Below are 14,624 nucleotides of genomic sequence, written 5' to 3'. Positions count from 1 at the left end.
CCTCATGCCAAATGACATCCCAACAGTGGTAGCATAAGCACGAAGATGAGATGAAACTAGGGTCCAGGCTGTTCTTTGCTTCCTCATAGAAATACTATTTCCACTTCAAAAATGAATACAATCTTATGCTTTTTAAAACTTACTATAAATGAGATGATCCCCATTGTGGTGATGTGAAGAGGTGGGGCCAGGTGTTTATTAATTAAGTCACTGAGGGTGTACCCTTTGGAGGAATTGATGCAGTATTCAGGGGACCCTGGCTAGTTCTTCTGAGAGAATCAGATCCAGCTTCCTGGTGTGTCAGGGAGGCAACAAATGATGACTCAAGCACTTGGGATTGGGTTCCTGGGGATACTCAGATGGAGTTCCTGGCTCCAGGCTTTGGCCTGGCCCAGCCTCAGTGGTTACAGTGAACCAATGGTTAGAAGGTCCACCCTTTTTGTCTCTCCCATTCTGTCATTCTGCATTTCAAATAAAAAAAAAAAAGGAGACCATTTATCTATTTACATGCTATTATTACATCATTTTCTTTTTTAATTTTAATTTTTTGCCTACTTGCCATTTGAAACGCCTTCTTATTGGACACCTAAAGCCAAGCTTCTCCCGTTTCCACTGGATAGAGAATTGAAGATAATTCCAAGCAATCTTACCCCTAAAGTAAATGAAGAAAAATGAGTCTTCCCCACCTCCCAAAATTTGCTTTGGTGAGGACTCTGCATCACTAAATAAGGCAGTTAGTGAAGGCCATATGAAGCAAAAATCAGGTAGCATGTGGGGATTGAAGGTAATTAAGGCTTCTTATTAATTATTTAATTTACCATTACAATTTTAGCTACATTAAGCCTTTTGAAACCATGAAACTATGAGTTTTAAGGCCACACTGAAAGCGGGTACTAGGATAGAGATACTCAGAGTGAGAGCTTGATTAGAGTCCTCCTGACGCTCAGATGATTGTTACTGCTATGTAACAGATGCCTGGCTCTGAGCTTTGAAAGGCTGCCCTCTGGCTGTCTCTGGCTATAGCCGACCCTCTGGGTGGGGTTGGGGAGTCCATGAATTCTGGGGGAAATGTCACATCAGCTTATGTTCCAGGTATCTGGAATCATTCAGACTAAATTTCAGGGACCTCAAATTCTCCCAGGTATACCAAATAACCCAAGCCTACTACTAGGACCTGCAGGGATTCTTCCCCAGATTGGGCCTCCCCTGGATCCACCTCTGGGTGGAGGCCATTTGTGGAGCTGTGTATAGAGGCTTTTTTGTTTTGTTTTGTTTTTAGATTTATTTATTTATTTGAAAGAGTTAGAGAGAGAGAGGAGAGGCAGAGGTGGGGGGAGAGGGAGAGAGAGAGAATCTTCCAATCTTCCATCTGGTGGTTCACTCTCCAATTGGCCACAATGGCTGATCCAAAGCCAGGAGCCAGGAGCTTCTTCTGGGTCTCCCATACTGGTGCAGGGGCCCAAGGCCTTGGGCCATCTTCTATTGCTTTCCCAGGCCATAGCAGAGAGCTGGATTGGAAGTGGAGCAGCTGGGACTGGAACCGGTGCCCATGTGTGATGCCGGCACTGTAGGCAGCAGCCTTACCCACTATGCCACAGCGCCGGCTGCTGTACAGTTTGTAATGTGCAAGCTACCAGGCTCACTCATATGCAAAAACCCAGCGTGGTGCAGACTGGAGACTGCAGGGACGGGAGGCTGGTAACCCAAATCTTTTCTAAAGGGTTTATGGGCATGGTTACAGCTGGTTGGATCTGGGTCTGATTTACCACCTGCTCAAAGCAGCCTCTCCTTACTGAACCCCCACACAACATCACTATCAAGATACTGAGCATTGTCCCTAAAGCAAATGCAGTTTCTTACTTGGCTAACTATAAACTTGGGTTTCGCAAGTCAATGTTATACAAGAAAACCAACAGGCCAAGGCACGGCTATTCTACTACAGAAAGCTCTTCTTCCATTGTGGAATAATCGACCCGTGTCAACTAACTCAGACTCGGCATCTGATTCAAACGGGACTGAATTAAGGGCTAAGCTGCTGGAGCACAACATAGAACCTTATTTACTCCTAGAATCTGTGCTGTAAACCAAAAGCACTAGGGTAGAAAGAAACTCTTTGCTTTCTGATATATTAGTAGTTTTCAGTGAAGTAAATGGGGGAGGAGAAAGACAATACAGTTCCAAGGGTATTTTATTCAGCTTGAGTGTTAAATCGATGGGTTCATCTTCATTATTTGTCCCTTAATCACTGCTGTTGCAGTCTTGTAAACCAGAAGCCTGTCCCCTGGTGTAGAAAACAGGCCCTTTACCTCGGCTCCCCTCTCACTTCCCTCAATGACCAGCCAAGAACTCCAGCGGTAAATGCAGTCCTGCTGGTTGATAGGACATTCCAAAACAGATGACTTCACAACACACTCTGCACATCACAGCCCATTGAAGCAGACAGGCCGGAGCTGGAATCCAGCTCTGCTCCTAGCTCTGCAGTGCAAGCCACAGCTCCCCTCTCGTTTCTAAACCTTTACAGTTTCTAAATTTTTTCGAGTTTCTGTTTGCTCATTTTTCATATGGGAATAACACTGTCTACTGCACAGTGTTTTGGTGAGGGTTCAATGAGATATAGACATAAATAAAGCACGAAATAGAGTGCCTGACACATGATAAACATTTAATAAATATAGCATTTTTAAAGGCACCAAAAAATAAAGCCACACAAAAATAGAAGACAGAATAATACAAACTAATGAAATAAAAATTTTCAAATAAGCCAGAACAAGTATATCCAAACAACAGTTACTCCTTAAGGGAACTACATTAAACTGTTCCAAACATTCTGCTACATTTGGGAATTCTTACCCAGAATCCTGAAGCACATTTCTTAGGCCACAGAAATGGCAGCCAATCACTTGAAGATGGATTTGAATTTGGAAAACCACCAAATATCAGTCAACAGGACAACAAATTAAAACATGATCAGCTTTTTGTTAAAAAACAAAATATGATTATAAAGTACTCAGATTAATTTTTTCTCCATAGATGCCAGAATGATCCCTCCTAAATGTCAAACTAATCAAGTTCCTTTCCTGCTGAAAATCTGTCAGTAATTCTGCACCAATTTAAACATCAAGTTCAAAATCCTTCATGAAGTGCATCTTTTGAAAAATGGCTCCTGCAACTTCACGTCCCTCACCCAAATTGTCCTGAGATGCTGGGACCTCAATGATCAGCATGCTACCCCAATTATTCCTACTTCTATCCATGACTTTTCTTCTGCATGGAGCTTTCCTGCTAGTTTTCATATTGTATAGCTAAAAACAGTGTCAGCTGGAAGTTACCTTCTCTGCAAAGCAGGTACGACTGGATTCTCTAAATCAGATGCCCCTTCTCAATGCTTCCCCAAAGGTCACACCTACTTCTGTCCTGGAACTGTTCACACTGCTAATCACATGTTCACATATTGATACTCTCTTCTAGACTGAAATTATGTTTGGTGTTCTGGTAAGTCTTATGAAATTTACGTGTGGTCTAGGCCATGTATTTAGTGAGGGGTAAGTGAATTCTTGGAACATAGTAGGTGACCTATTTATTAGATTAATGGTTATTTATTTCTTACACCCCTCACAGTCCCCACTGAGGTATTTCAGAAATATTTAAATGTCAGCAGGATTCTGGAAGTGCACAGAATCCTCTGCTGACTCTTTGCAGAGAAGTGCCACTTGGCATATCTATAAATTCTCTTATGTTACTCTTAAGAAATTACCTTATTTGATTCAGATACAAAATGATATCTGACAAGTGGTAATGGGATATCACTGAAAGTAAAAAATAAACATTCATGAGTATATATCCATAAATACATAAATATATGGAGATAAATAATTAAGTAGGTAGGCAGAAGAGACAAATATCTTGTACAGAAGAATCCTAAATAATTTATATATAAACTTTTCAGAAAGGGGCTGGAGCTTAACCCCCTACTCTTTACGTGTGGCTGTGCATCTTGACTTCCCTCCACGCAGTACAGTATGGAAAGGGGCAAAACAGAGTAACTGGACCACAGGAAAACCTGAAGACCACTCCCTCAGCCAGGTGATCAAGGTCAATGTCTACAGCACTGAATCCTATTAGACTATGTGCCCTTGATATGACGTGATGAAGACTGTGCCTTACATTTGTAGTCTGACTCTCCAAAACCCATATTCACAGTCAAACTATGAGAAAAAAATCAGATACATCCCAACAAAGAGATATTCTGCAAAGTACCTGATGAGTATTTCTCAAAACTATTGAAGTCATCAGAAAAGGTAAGTATGAGAGACTGCCCTGCCAAGGAACCTAAGGAGCCATGAATGTCCTGGATGGGATCCTAGAACAGAAAAGCGGTATGAGGCAGACTAGGAAAATCTGATTAAACTCGGGACTTCAGTCAATGATAATGTAGCCATCAGTATCAGTTCATTAGTGGGGGATGCTCAGAAATAGGGAAGTTGAGTATGGGTGTATTGGAACCTCTGCACTACCTTCACAATTTTTCTAAAAATATAAAACTGCTCTTACAAAATAAAGTTTATCTTTAAACAGTGATAATTGGTTGACTCTTGATGCAGGTTTTCTTCCTTTCCACAACATCACTAAATAAAAACCCAGAAACCACAACTAAAAGTGATAACCCGCTAAAAAAATCTAAGGAGAATGTTCACAGCTTAGCAGGCAAATGCATTGGGTTGAGCTAAATGACCAGTGGTTTAATCATGCTTCACCCTCTGCAGTGAAACAGGCCCCTCAGCCTGAACCACAAGAAGGAAGGCTTTGTTCCTAAAGCCATCCCGGGAGAGGCTCGTTCCCTTCTCTACACTCAGAGACCCAGAACCTATATCAACCAGGAAGTTCATCAGTTCACCTTCTGCTGAATGACAGCTGGTTCTGAAGTACTAGCCTTCATCTTAGGGGGCAGAGTCACCGAAAATAAAGCACTAAATGGTGGGGGGAGGTGTCACCATATAAGCAACTATTATTGTTAGAATCTCATGAGCCCCATGCTCAAGATATACTTGCATTATTTTGTTTTGATCTCATAATAATCCCACAAGGTTGAGAAGTAAGAACAATATACCACAGAGAAGGTAAGTGACTTTTCCAGACATGCACAGGTGGAAAGTGGCAGAGCTAGAATTATTTAAAAATCCGAACAGTCTAATTTTAAAGACTACATTTTTAACTGTTTTGCTGTACTTCATGAAGTGCCCTAGGGGAAGTACACACCGAAGTTTCAGATTCCAGAACTCTAATTGTGGTTCTGTACTTTAGTGTGCTTGATATACTCAACAAATACTTGCAAGTGACCTGTGCTGGCTTTGGGGACACAATGGTAAACGAAATGTCCAGACACATTTGTATATGAAGAGGCTTTAAAAAAAACAAAGGTCATGTAAAATGGAATTAACCAGATACAAGGAGCTCAAAACACTCCAACCAGACTCATTGGGGCGGGGGCGGGGGGGGGGCATTCTTTAAAGCATATTACAGAACAATTTTCAAAAGTTAAGGACAAGGAGAGAATCTTAAAGACAGTTTTAGAAAAACATCATGCTAAATACAAAAGAAAACCCATTAGACTAGAAGCAGACTCTTCTACAGGCCAGAAGAGAGTGGGATGATGTATTCAAGGTCTTGAAAGAAAAAAATTTCCATGAATTTTTGAAACCCAGGTACATAGGGATATAAAATTTTGAACCCTCTGGGGCCCAACTTGGGGGAGAATATACCCTTGTAGTCCAGCAGAACCCCACAAGCAATGAAATATATCAGTCAGCACTCCTTTATAGATCTAATCAAGGTGATTCAGTAGTGCATATGTGGATGATGAGAAACTCAAAGAGAATCAAAACCCTGCCAGCTGCTCAACACCATAGTCTCAGGGAAAGGGAACAGCACCACACTCTTAGAGAATGCACATCTGATAACCATATCATGCAAGGGCCACAATCATTCAGCGCCTTCATAAGATGCAAGAAAGGCCTCATCAAAACAAGAGAGAAAACCATTCAGGTATAATAAAAGAATGAAATCTCAAAGCTCAACTGTGACTTTCTAAAGAGGCCTCTATGAATAGATCCACAGTAGTTCCCCATTTCTTGTCATTCTTTATTAAAATATCCTGCTTCATTTTCTTCATGTTACATTATCATGAATTAATCTTGCTAATTTATTTGGTTATTTATCTACTGCCTGTCTTTTCCTATTACAATAAGGAAGAACATGAAAATTACTTAGATTTTTCTGTTAAACCCTCAGTACTTTAACTACAAAGAAGAAATATTTTTTCAGTGAATGAATACACAGAAAACATGCAAATGGAGATGGGCTCACTCACAGAAGAATTTCAAGAAAATTCCAGTTTTAATAACTTTATTTAAAACCACACTGGAGTTAATGGTCTTTTTTTAAATGCAAGAGCTCAGGATTGATTAATCAATGCAAAACTATAAACAGGCCACAAATAGACTGATAGTTTAGATAGTCCTTTGTTTTCCAACAAGCGTTCCAAAGCAATCCAATGGAGGAAGAAGAACTTTTCAAAAAATGGTACTTAAATTTTTAAACAATGAACCTTGATGGTTACCATCTGCAAAAATTACTGAGTTTAGATACAGAGCTAAATACAGGAAACTAAAATTAAAGCTTCTAGATGAAAACAAAGGAGAATATATTCTTGACCTGTGGGTAGGCAGAGATTTCTTAGATATCAGAAAACTATAACTCTCAAATTAAACAGTTGATAAATTAAACAACCAAAATTAAAATTATCTGCTCATTAAAATATACCATTATAAATAAGCTGCTGATTGTGACAAAATATTCACAATACATATATTTGACTAGGGACTTGTGTATATTCAGAATGTAGAAAGAATTCATATTGTTCAATGATACTAAGGAAAAAAATCCAAATAATGTGAGGAAAAAGTTGTAACAGTTTGTAAAAGAAGATATACAAATGGTAAATAAACACAAGGAAAAGTGTATACAGAGAAATGGAAATGAAACCACAATAAAATACCATTATGCACCTGCTAGATTGGCTAAAATTAAAATTAATGATGGCATCACGTATTGGTGATATTGTGGTACAAACAAAAAGTTTCACAGTTACTTGTTAGGAATGTAGGCCAGCTAGGCCATAGCATAGGCTTTGGAAAGCAGAGGCTTTCCAAGTTCTGCCACCTTCACCATAAGGTGCTCACTCCTCATTGGTGCATTGTGTGAGGCGAGCCCAGCAGTTCAGAAAACAGCTCTATACTGAGGATTTCTTTAGTTATAGCTTCTTGGACATTCTTTCCACAGAACCACTTGGAGAACCTAAAATGTATTTCCTCAGAATGTGGTGTGAGAACAGAGACTGGTATCTGATTCTAAAGGTTAGTGGGCAGAAGGAAGAGAGAGCTACATTGAGGAGGACCTGTATTCACACAATCTAATGAGCAAAGAAATGAGTTTTCTGGTGGCCTTAAATGGGCCCATGAAAAGCAATCAGGCTTAAAAGGATTCTAAGAAAGCAGTCCTAGATGGATGGATAAGTAAAATGGGTCATACACTTACAACAAAAAATTATTCAGCCTGAAAAGGAAAGAAATTCTGACACATGTGACAACACTGATGAACCCTAAAGACACCCATATGTGAAATAAAGTAGTCACAGAAAAAATATATCATATGGCTTCATCTATATGAGGTGTCTAGATTAGTAAAACTCAGCATGGACATGGTGGATCTGTGGTTAGCACAGGCTGGGGAAAGGAAGGGATAGCTCCGGCTTCAGTTTGGGAAGGTGGAAAGGTTCTGGAGGTGGATGGTGGTGATGGCTGCACACCAGTGTGAAGGTACTGGATACCACAGAAGCATACATTTAACAGTGGCTAAAATGCTTAACACTGTATTTATTTCATCACAATTTTTAAAACAAACCAAAAGGACAAAAAGAGAAGCCTGACCAAGATGATTGCCTGGAGAAGTGAGTGGACCTGTTAGAGGGAGGTGTGGGCCTTGGAAGCCAGGACCTGGGAAGGTACTGCAAGATGTCAGTCAGGAGAGGCAAGCCCTCTGCAGCTCATTGCTGATGAGAGTCTCAGCCTGGCAGTGTTCTGAAGCATTTATGAAAGCAGCTTGTGTGAAAAACAGAATGCTGATGTCTGAAACAGAGGGCCCCGCAACCATATGAAGACAGCTCCTGTCACATACGGCTTGGCTCCCTCATCTTACCTCCCTTTGCTCGCTGTGCCTGTCTTGAAGGAGGAGACAAAGGGAGAAAGAATCAAGAAGCTCATTGTGATCCTCTCCCAACCACAGGTTTCTCTCCTAACAAGGAAGAGAAGCTCAGTGGCAATTTAACATCTGAGTGGATCAGAATGGCCATGGAATGAAATCTACCACAGAGTTTCTCCGGGAGTGGAAGACACTGATCAACACGGAAGGTTTAAACCACCACGAGTGAGGAACAAGAAAGTGGCTCTCTGCTTGCATCTGGTGAGTGTAGAACTTCCAGGCACTCTGTTAGGGAAACTTCTGCTTGGAGGCTAGGAGATTCCTCATGGGAGAACCATCTCTTTCAGTGCCCTCCTTCTCCCCTACCCTCAGGAAGTCAGGTTGCCTCCAGAATCCTCATCTAAGGAAACAGCCTATGGGACATGGTGTCTGAGAGGAGGTGCTACCATCTCCCTGAAAAAATAAAAACAACTCTAGTCATAGCCTGTAAGGGAATATAGAGGTGGACACTGTGCCTGTCTGTGGTCAGCAAAACTGCCACTAGGAGTAACTGCCAACTCCTCCACCATAGCCCAAAGTTTACCCTTTCACAATGTTGCCATGGCAGGCCAGAATGATCATCTGTATGTACTCATTTATTCAACACACTCTCTTTGAGAGCCAATTACACATCAAATACTGAAAGCAACAAAGAACAATCACATGATCACAACCTTTAAGGTACCATGTTCTAACACAAGATAACACACAGATACATAATTAAATGTAATACAGAGAGGAACAAACAACCCCGAAGCTAAAAGCTTCATAGAAGACTACACTGTAAATCAACCTTTGAATGATGAAATAATTTTGAGCAGAGATGGCATAACTAGAACAGAGAAGAGCAAACGTGGAATGGATACCAGAGAGATCAGGTGGTGGAGAAGCAGGTGGTTGTTTCATAGACAATGGTAGTTAAGTTTGTCAGTAACATAGAGTTCCATAAGGAGAGAAATGAGAGGCAGGGGTATAGGAAAGGAGTCTGGTATGAGATTTCAAAGGATCACCAAGGCCAGGAGCTTTGTACTTTGATAGATAGTGTGGGAGTAATTTAAGGTCTATGAGTGGGTGAGAGATGCGATCTAAAATATGTTTTAGGAAGAACAAATAGAAGTCCACTGCAATTGCCCAGTCCAGAGGTAATGAAGCCCTTAAGTAGGATGGTTGCCGCAGCAATTGGAAAGAAGGAAATAGATGGGAGAGGCTTTGGGGAGGTAGAATAAATGGGGCTTGGATCCTGATTGCATTTACCTTTTTCTCACCCTCTCTTTGACCCTTGTTCCTTCCCTCTTCTAATCATAAAGCTGTATGAGGTGTCCCTTAACACACAGAATTATATTTCCTGGAAAATTTCTCATCAGTATGAAGTAAGGCTTCATTTGTAATAACCATGAAAGACACCCTAAAGGACAATTCTGGGTGTTCAGAATGAAGTAGTAATATTCTACATCCACATTTATTTGTGTTGTATTCTCCATGTATTCTGACTTTTAGGTAAAGTTTCCTTCTTTTATTTTATGATCTTTATTCTTAGAAAAGTATACAGTTCTTCTGACACTCTTGTTTGGTCATGAAGAATGTAAATTAAGATCTTAGAATTAAAGTTATCAAAAATGATAGGAAATTCCTCTTTGTTCCATTATTGAACTCTGAGAACATTTCTGCTCTCAAAGAGCTTTAGAATGTGAACTTTACATATTTAACAAAAAGGATTTTAACAATAGAATTGCATAACTAAATATGAGACATTAAGGAAGCAGTAAACAAATAATTGAGGTAATAATTCTGTTAAATAAAATTAATATATTATTCACTCAATTCTTAAAGGCCATAAAAATAGAAAATATTTTATACCACTATATTTCTATCATTTGTGGATTATGTCTAAACTGAGCTGAAGGCGCCAGTCTGTGGCAACAGGGAAACAACTCTGTAGCATACATATTTATTGGGGAAGCTTTAGCCTTCAAGATGTATTAGTTTTTGAAGATCTGCATGGCTGTTTTTGTCAGGGAAACTTTCGCATTTCCATGCCCTGGACTTTTCTGCATAGACATTTTTGGTAAAACAGGCTGCAGACAACAGATAAGCATTGAGAAAGGAATAATGTGCTGGAGCAGCTGCCCTGCAAAGCTACTGGCAGCTCAGTGGCAGTATCAACAGAGCATGGGTCATAGAACTTGGCAACAGAGGACCTGTTTTTAGCTCAAAATCTACGTTGGAAGTAATCTTCCTGATAGAACACACAAAAAGCTATTACCTTCTAATAAGCACAATCTTACAAAGAGTCTTAGACTGAACAGGCAGAACTCAACGAAGATTAAGGAAGGCAGGTGCACTGGTTAATAAGAACAGCTAACTTATTAGTGCTACAAAACATCCATCTAAATATGTTCTCTGCACTATTTTATTTAAATATGAAAACATCTTTCTTAGCATACCCATACTTATATGTCCACTTAATATACAACAAAACTAAGACTGTGGGTTTAGGTAGCTTGCCCGAGGTCAACAGCAACTGAACCAGGATTTAATCCTTACTAGAATGATCAGACCAATACTGACAGCAACACTGTAAGTCATTTCCCTATAATGCCTTGTGCTTGGTTAAATACAGCAGCCTCCTCCTGCAGAGGATATTGATGCAAAGCAAGAAAAAATGACATGTCAAGAAATGAACTTGAATATATACATGAGAATACATAATATAAATATAATATTTATAAATAATATATAATATTGTTGAGGTTGATTCGTTCTGAGAGGAGGAGCGTGGTGGGGCCAAGAGGCGCAGAGTCACCACACAGACCCCAGGAGTTGGGTGAAAGCAGGCCAGAGACTAGCAGCCCATAGACTCGTTTATTTCAGTTGGTACAGCAGCTTAAATAGCCAAGGCAGCCAATTGGTCAAGGGGCAGTTTATGCCCTAACCAATCACAGCCTGTTGCCAGGCAGGCTCCATTGCCATGTGGTTTCCAAAGCAACCCAATTACAGCCTGTTGCCAGGCAGGCTCTGTTGCCAGGTGTTTTTCGAAGCCATTCCTGAGTAACTGACGCTCGCTTGCCAGTGACCACCTTGGCATGGCCTTCTCATTCCACCACATAATATAAATAATATAAAATGTTATATATACTAATATATATAACATGTCATTTAAGATCAATAGGAAAAGTAGCCAATGTTAGAAAAAAAACACATGGAAACCAGTGGTTATTTTTGAGGAAACAAAGGTAAAGCCAGTACAGAATTTTAAAGACAAAGACAGTACTTTCAGTGTGTTCTGGGTATTTCAGAGATGATACTGAGCCACATTTGTAGGCATTAGTCTTTCGAGAGAATTTATCTGGAGAATATTTACTTTCAGAGGCTGCAACAAGGAGGTCTTTTTATTAAAAATGCCTTGGGGAAAGGATTTTTAAAAGAACAGAATAGTATTGTGTTGTTTCTCAAGAGTCTCATGAAAAAACACAGAAAGAAATGTATTCCCATTAACTCTCCAGGCCATGAACTATGTATGCTCCTTTTGTGCAGAGGGAAAGGCTTCTGGGATGGTAATTATTGTGGGGACTGTGGGATGGATTATTTACTCTTGTTGCAAACTGGAAGAAAAAGGCATTGCAAAAGATTATGGGAATGACAGGGCTACACTGAGACATAGCTCTTCTTGGGACAAGATAAAGTAAGATAAAAATGGAAGAGAATAAGATCAATGAGACAACACAAAGAGAAGAGGGACCTGACCAGGGCAGGGAGTATCCTCTTAGCCACAGTTGGAAAAGGAAAGGGGCTAGCCCAAGTCCTTGGGGAGGAGGGATGAAGGCAATAGAAGAATAGCATTGCATTTATTCTGTCTCCACAGGCTCTCTATACCCACCCCAACCTTTCCTGGTTCTGTTGTTATTATTCTTGTTTTACTTAAAATTTTTTCCTGGATAATTTTATATTCTGATAAAATAGCTCAAATCCCTTATGGAATCAGGCTAGCTATGCATATATAAATATAAATGTATATTTTAATAGAAAAATTATAAAAATATTACATTTATATCATGTAGTATATATAAATGTATACATTTAAATTTTAAGGATACATTCAAAATTTAATGCTTATTATACTATATGTAGATCTTACTCCTGATTTTGGCCTACTAAAGCTGTCATCAAATCATGTTTTTGTCTTCATAAAGTCCTGAGACTGAGAAATCCTTCCAGATTCTCTAGCACAGGCTCCTGGGCGAGGGCACAGGGTAGATGCCATCTGGTCTCTAGAGTCAGGAATTTATAGCCTGGTGGGACGAGGGCTGGCTGGAGGTGGGAGGGTCAAAACCTAGGGACAACATCAAAATTCTGACTGAAAACTCTGCTTTTGACACAAAATAAAGTGCACAAAATATATAAGACCATACATATAAGTCAAGTTCTTCAAAGGGTGAGATTGTCACAACACTGAGATTCAGGCACAAAATCTGCGGTGTTAGTAATAATTCTTGTGTCTAATGATAGAAAGTAATTGAGTTACATAAAGAAGAGGATGGGTACAACAAACCCAAATAAGCATTTTATGGTGAGGAGATTGTGGCTGGGGATAACAAGGTGCCTTAGCATTTTGTAGGTAAGTGTAACTGGCTCTGTGAGAGTTAGGAAGCAACGTCTGTTACTGAATCTTTTTAACTGAGGGCAAATGGCCATCCATGCTGCAACCCAGTTATTCTAGCCCCTTCTCAACACGATAAAGGTGCACCAGGATGCAGTTGAGGAAGAATATGAGTATATACGAGGACCACATTCTCTGTGTTGTATTATGTGTGTTAATTCCATCATGACAGTGCAGTAGTATTTAGACAGGACTACTGTATGGGAAGTCTTTATAGGTGCAGGAATAAAGAAACAATGGTGAAGCAACCCTGTAGAGATCGGAGTTTGATGATGGTGAAGGAGAACCGAAAGAAATGATGAACTCCTATTCTTTTCTTCCTCCTCCTTTCCCTCTCCTTCTATCTAGAAAAGTGTTTGTGTTAAACCTCCTATATTACAAGTACAATTAGATCTTTCTAGAATTTACAGTCCAGCCAGGAAAAAAAAGATATAACTTATTTTATGTCTTTTAAATCTCAAACCAGGATATTACAGGCACCACTGATTTTCCTATTTATACTTCTCCTTGGTTTTTCTCTTTTTACAAATATTTGGCAAAGTACATAGAATATTTAAACTGTACATGTGTCATATCATAGCATATGACATACTTGTATTAACACTGACATATGCTCTACTAAATAAGTATTTCATAGATATAAACAATATCTGGGAAATAATAGGTCTTAGGTCCAAAAATGCGTCTGAGATTCAAAGGTGAGAGCTGTTCTTTCAAAACTATGAAATACATGAAACCTGTCCTCTTCATTTTAATAAAAATTTTTAAAAAGGAAGGAAAAAAATCTCAGTGGAACTGAAAGGGCATGTGGTACAAGATAGGAAACAAGGGAGTTCTTGGTGGTGGTGGTGGTGGTGGTGGTGGTGGGGTGTGTGTGTGTGCATGCAGAAAGGGTAGTGCGATAATGACAGGTGCTGTGTCTCTCATCTGGGCCAAACAAATATCCTCAGAGTGTGGTTTTCTCACATGATCGGAAAGTTGTAAGTTTACAGAATATTGATATATTCTAATCTAAGTTTATAGTATACTTTAAATCTTGGAAAATTATCTTTGGATTACTTCTATTTAATAAGTCTAATATTTCAAGTCTATATCTAACTGCAGGGCATGTATAGATGGCTTCCAAGGCTCTACCAACTGCCTAGAAACACACGTACCACTGTGTTCATTTTCTGTAGGAAGTCTCTAGCTTTCTCCAGCTTTGAACTTACGACCATAAAATGGCTAAGACCCAATGAACAGATAATTACAAATTTAGAAATAAAGCCCTATTCCAAGGACAGTTCTTTTCTCTCTCATAAAATTAGGCCTTTTAGCATATAATTCTGACAGGAATATGTACTTACGTCAAGAGCCACAGACTGTTTGGCCCAGGACTTCTTCACTTGATCGTACATAATCGTGTTGTTGATGCCAAGGCCACAGAAGATGACAAAAGCCTAGGGAAGAGAAAGCTTACTAATTAAAAATTGCAATAAATCATTGGCAAAAATCTAATATGAAAGCAGGCAGTCATAAGGGATAGGTATGAAATGTAATTTTATTGTACACAGAGGGGACCTTGGGGAAATATATGCATTAAATTCTTAATTATTATTGTCATGAAACAACTTTATAGCTCACTCTGCACATGAGGAAAATTATTAATTTAATGCCATTGTGAAGAAAATGC

The 14,624-nt window shown here is 39.4% G+C and overlaps 1 protein-coding gene across 1 annotated transcript in view; it reads right to left on the bottom strand.

Moving 5' to 3' along the window:
- PDE11A (phosphodiesterase 11A) overlaps positions 1–14,624 on the bottom strand; it is a 451,047-nt gene that overhangs the window by 182,935 nt on the left and 253,488 nt on the right. The window contains exon 9 of the mRNA XM_051849397.3: positions 14,299–14,391. Within this exon, the coding sequence (XP_051705357.2) occupies positions 14,299–14,391 (93 nt within the window). The remainder of the gene's footprint in view (positions 1–14,298; positions 14,392–14,624) is intronic.

The sequence above is a fragment of the Oryctolagus cuniculus genome, chromosome 3 (genome assembly GCF_051225735.1).
Source record: "Oryctolagus cuniculus isolate XC-2025 breed Fujian yellow rabbit chromosome 3, ASM5122573v1, whole genome shotgun sequence".
Taxonomy (NCBI): domain Eukaryota; kingdom Metazoa; phylum Chordata; class Mammalia; order Lagomorpha; family Leporidae; genus Oryctolagus; species Oryctolagus cuniculus.
Note: the sequence above shows the minus strand (reverse complement) of the source record. Positions and strands in the feature narration are given on the sequence as shown.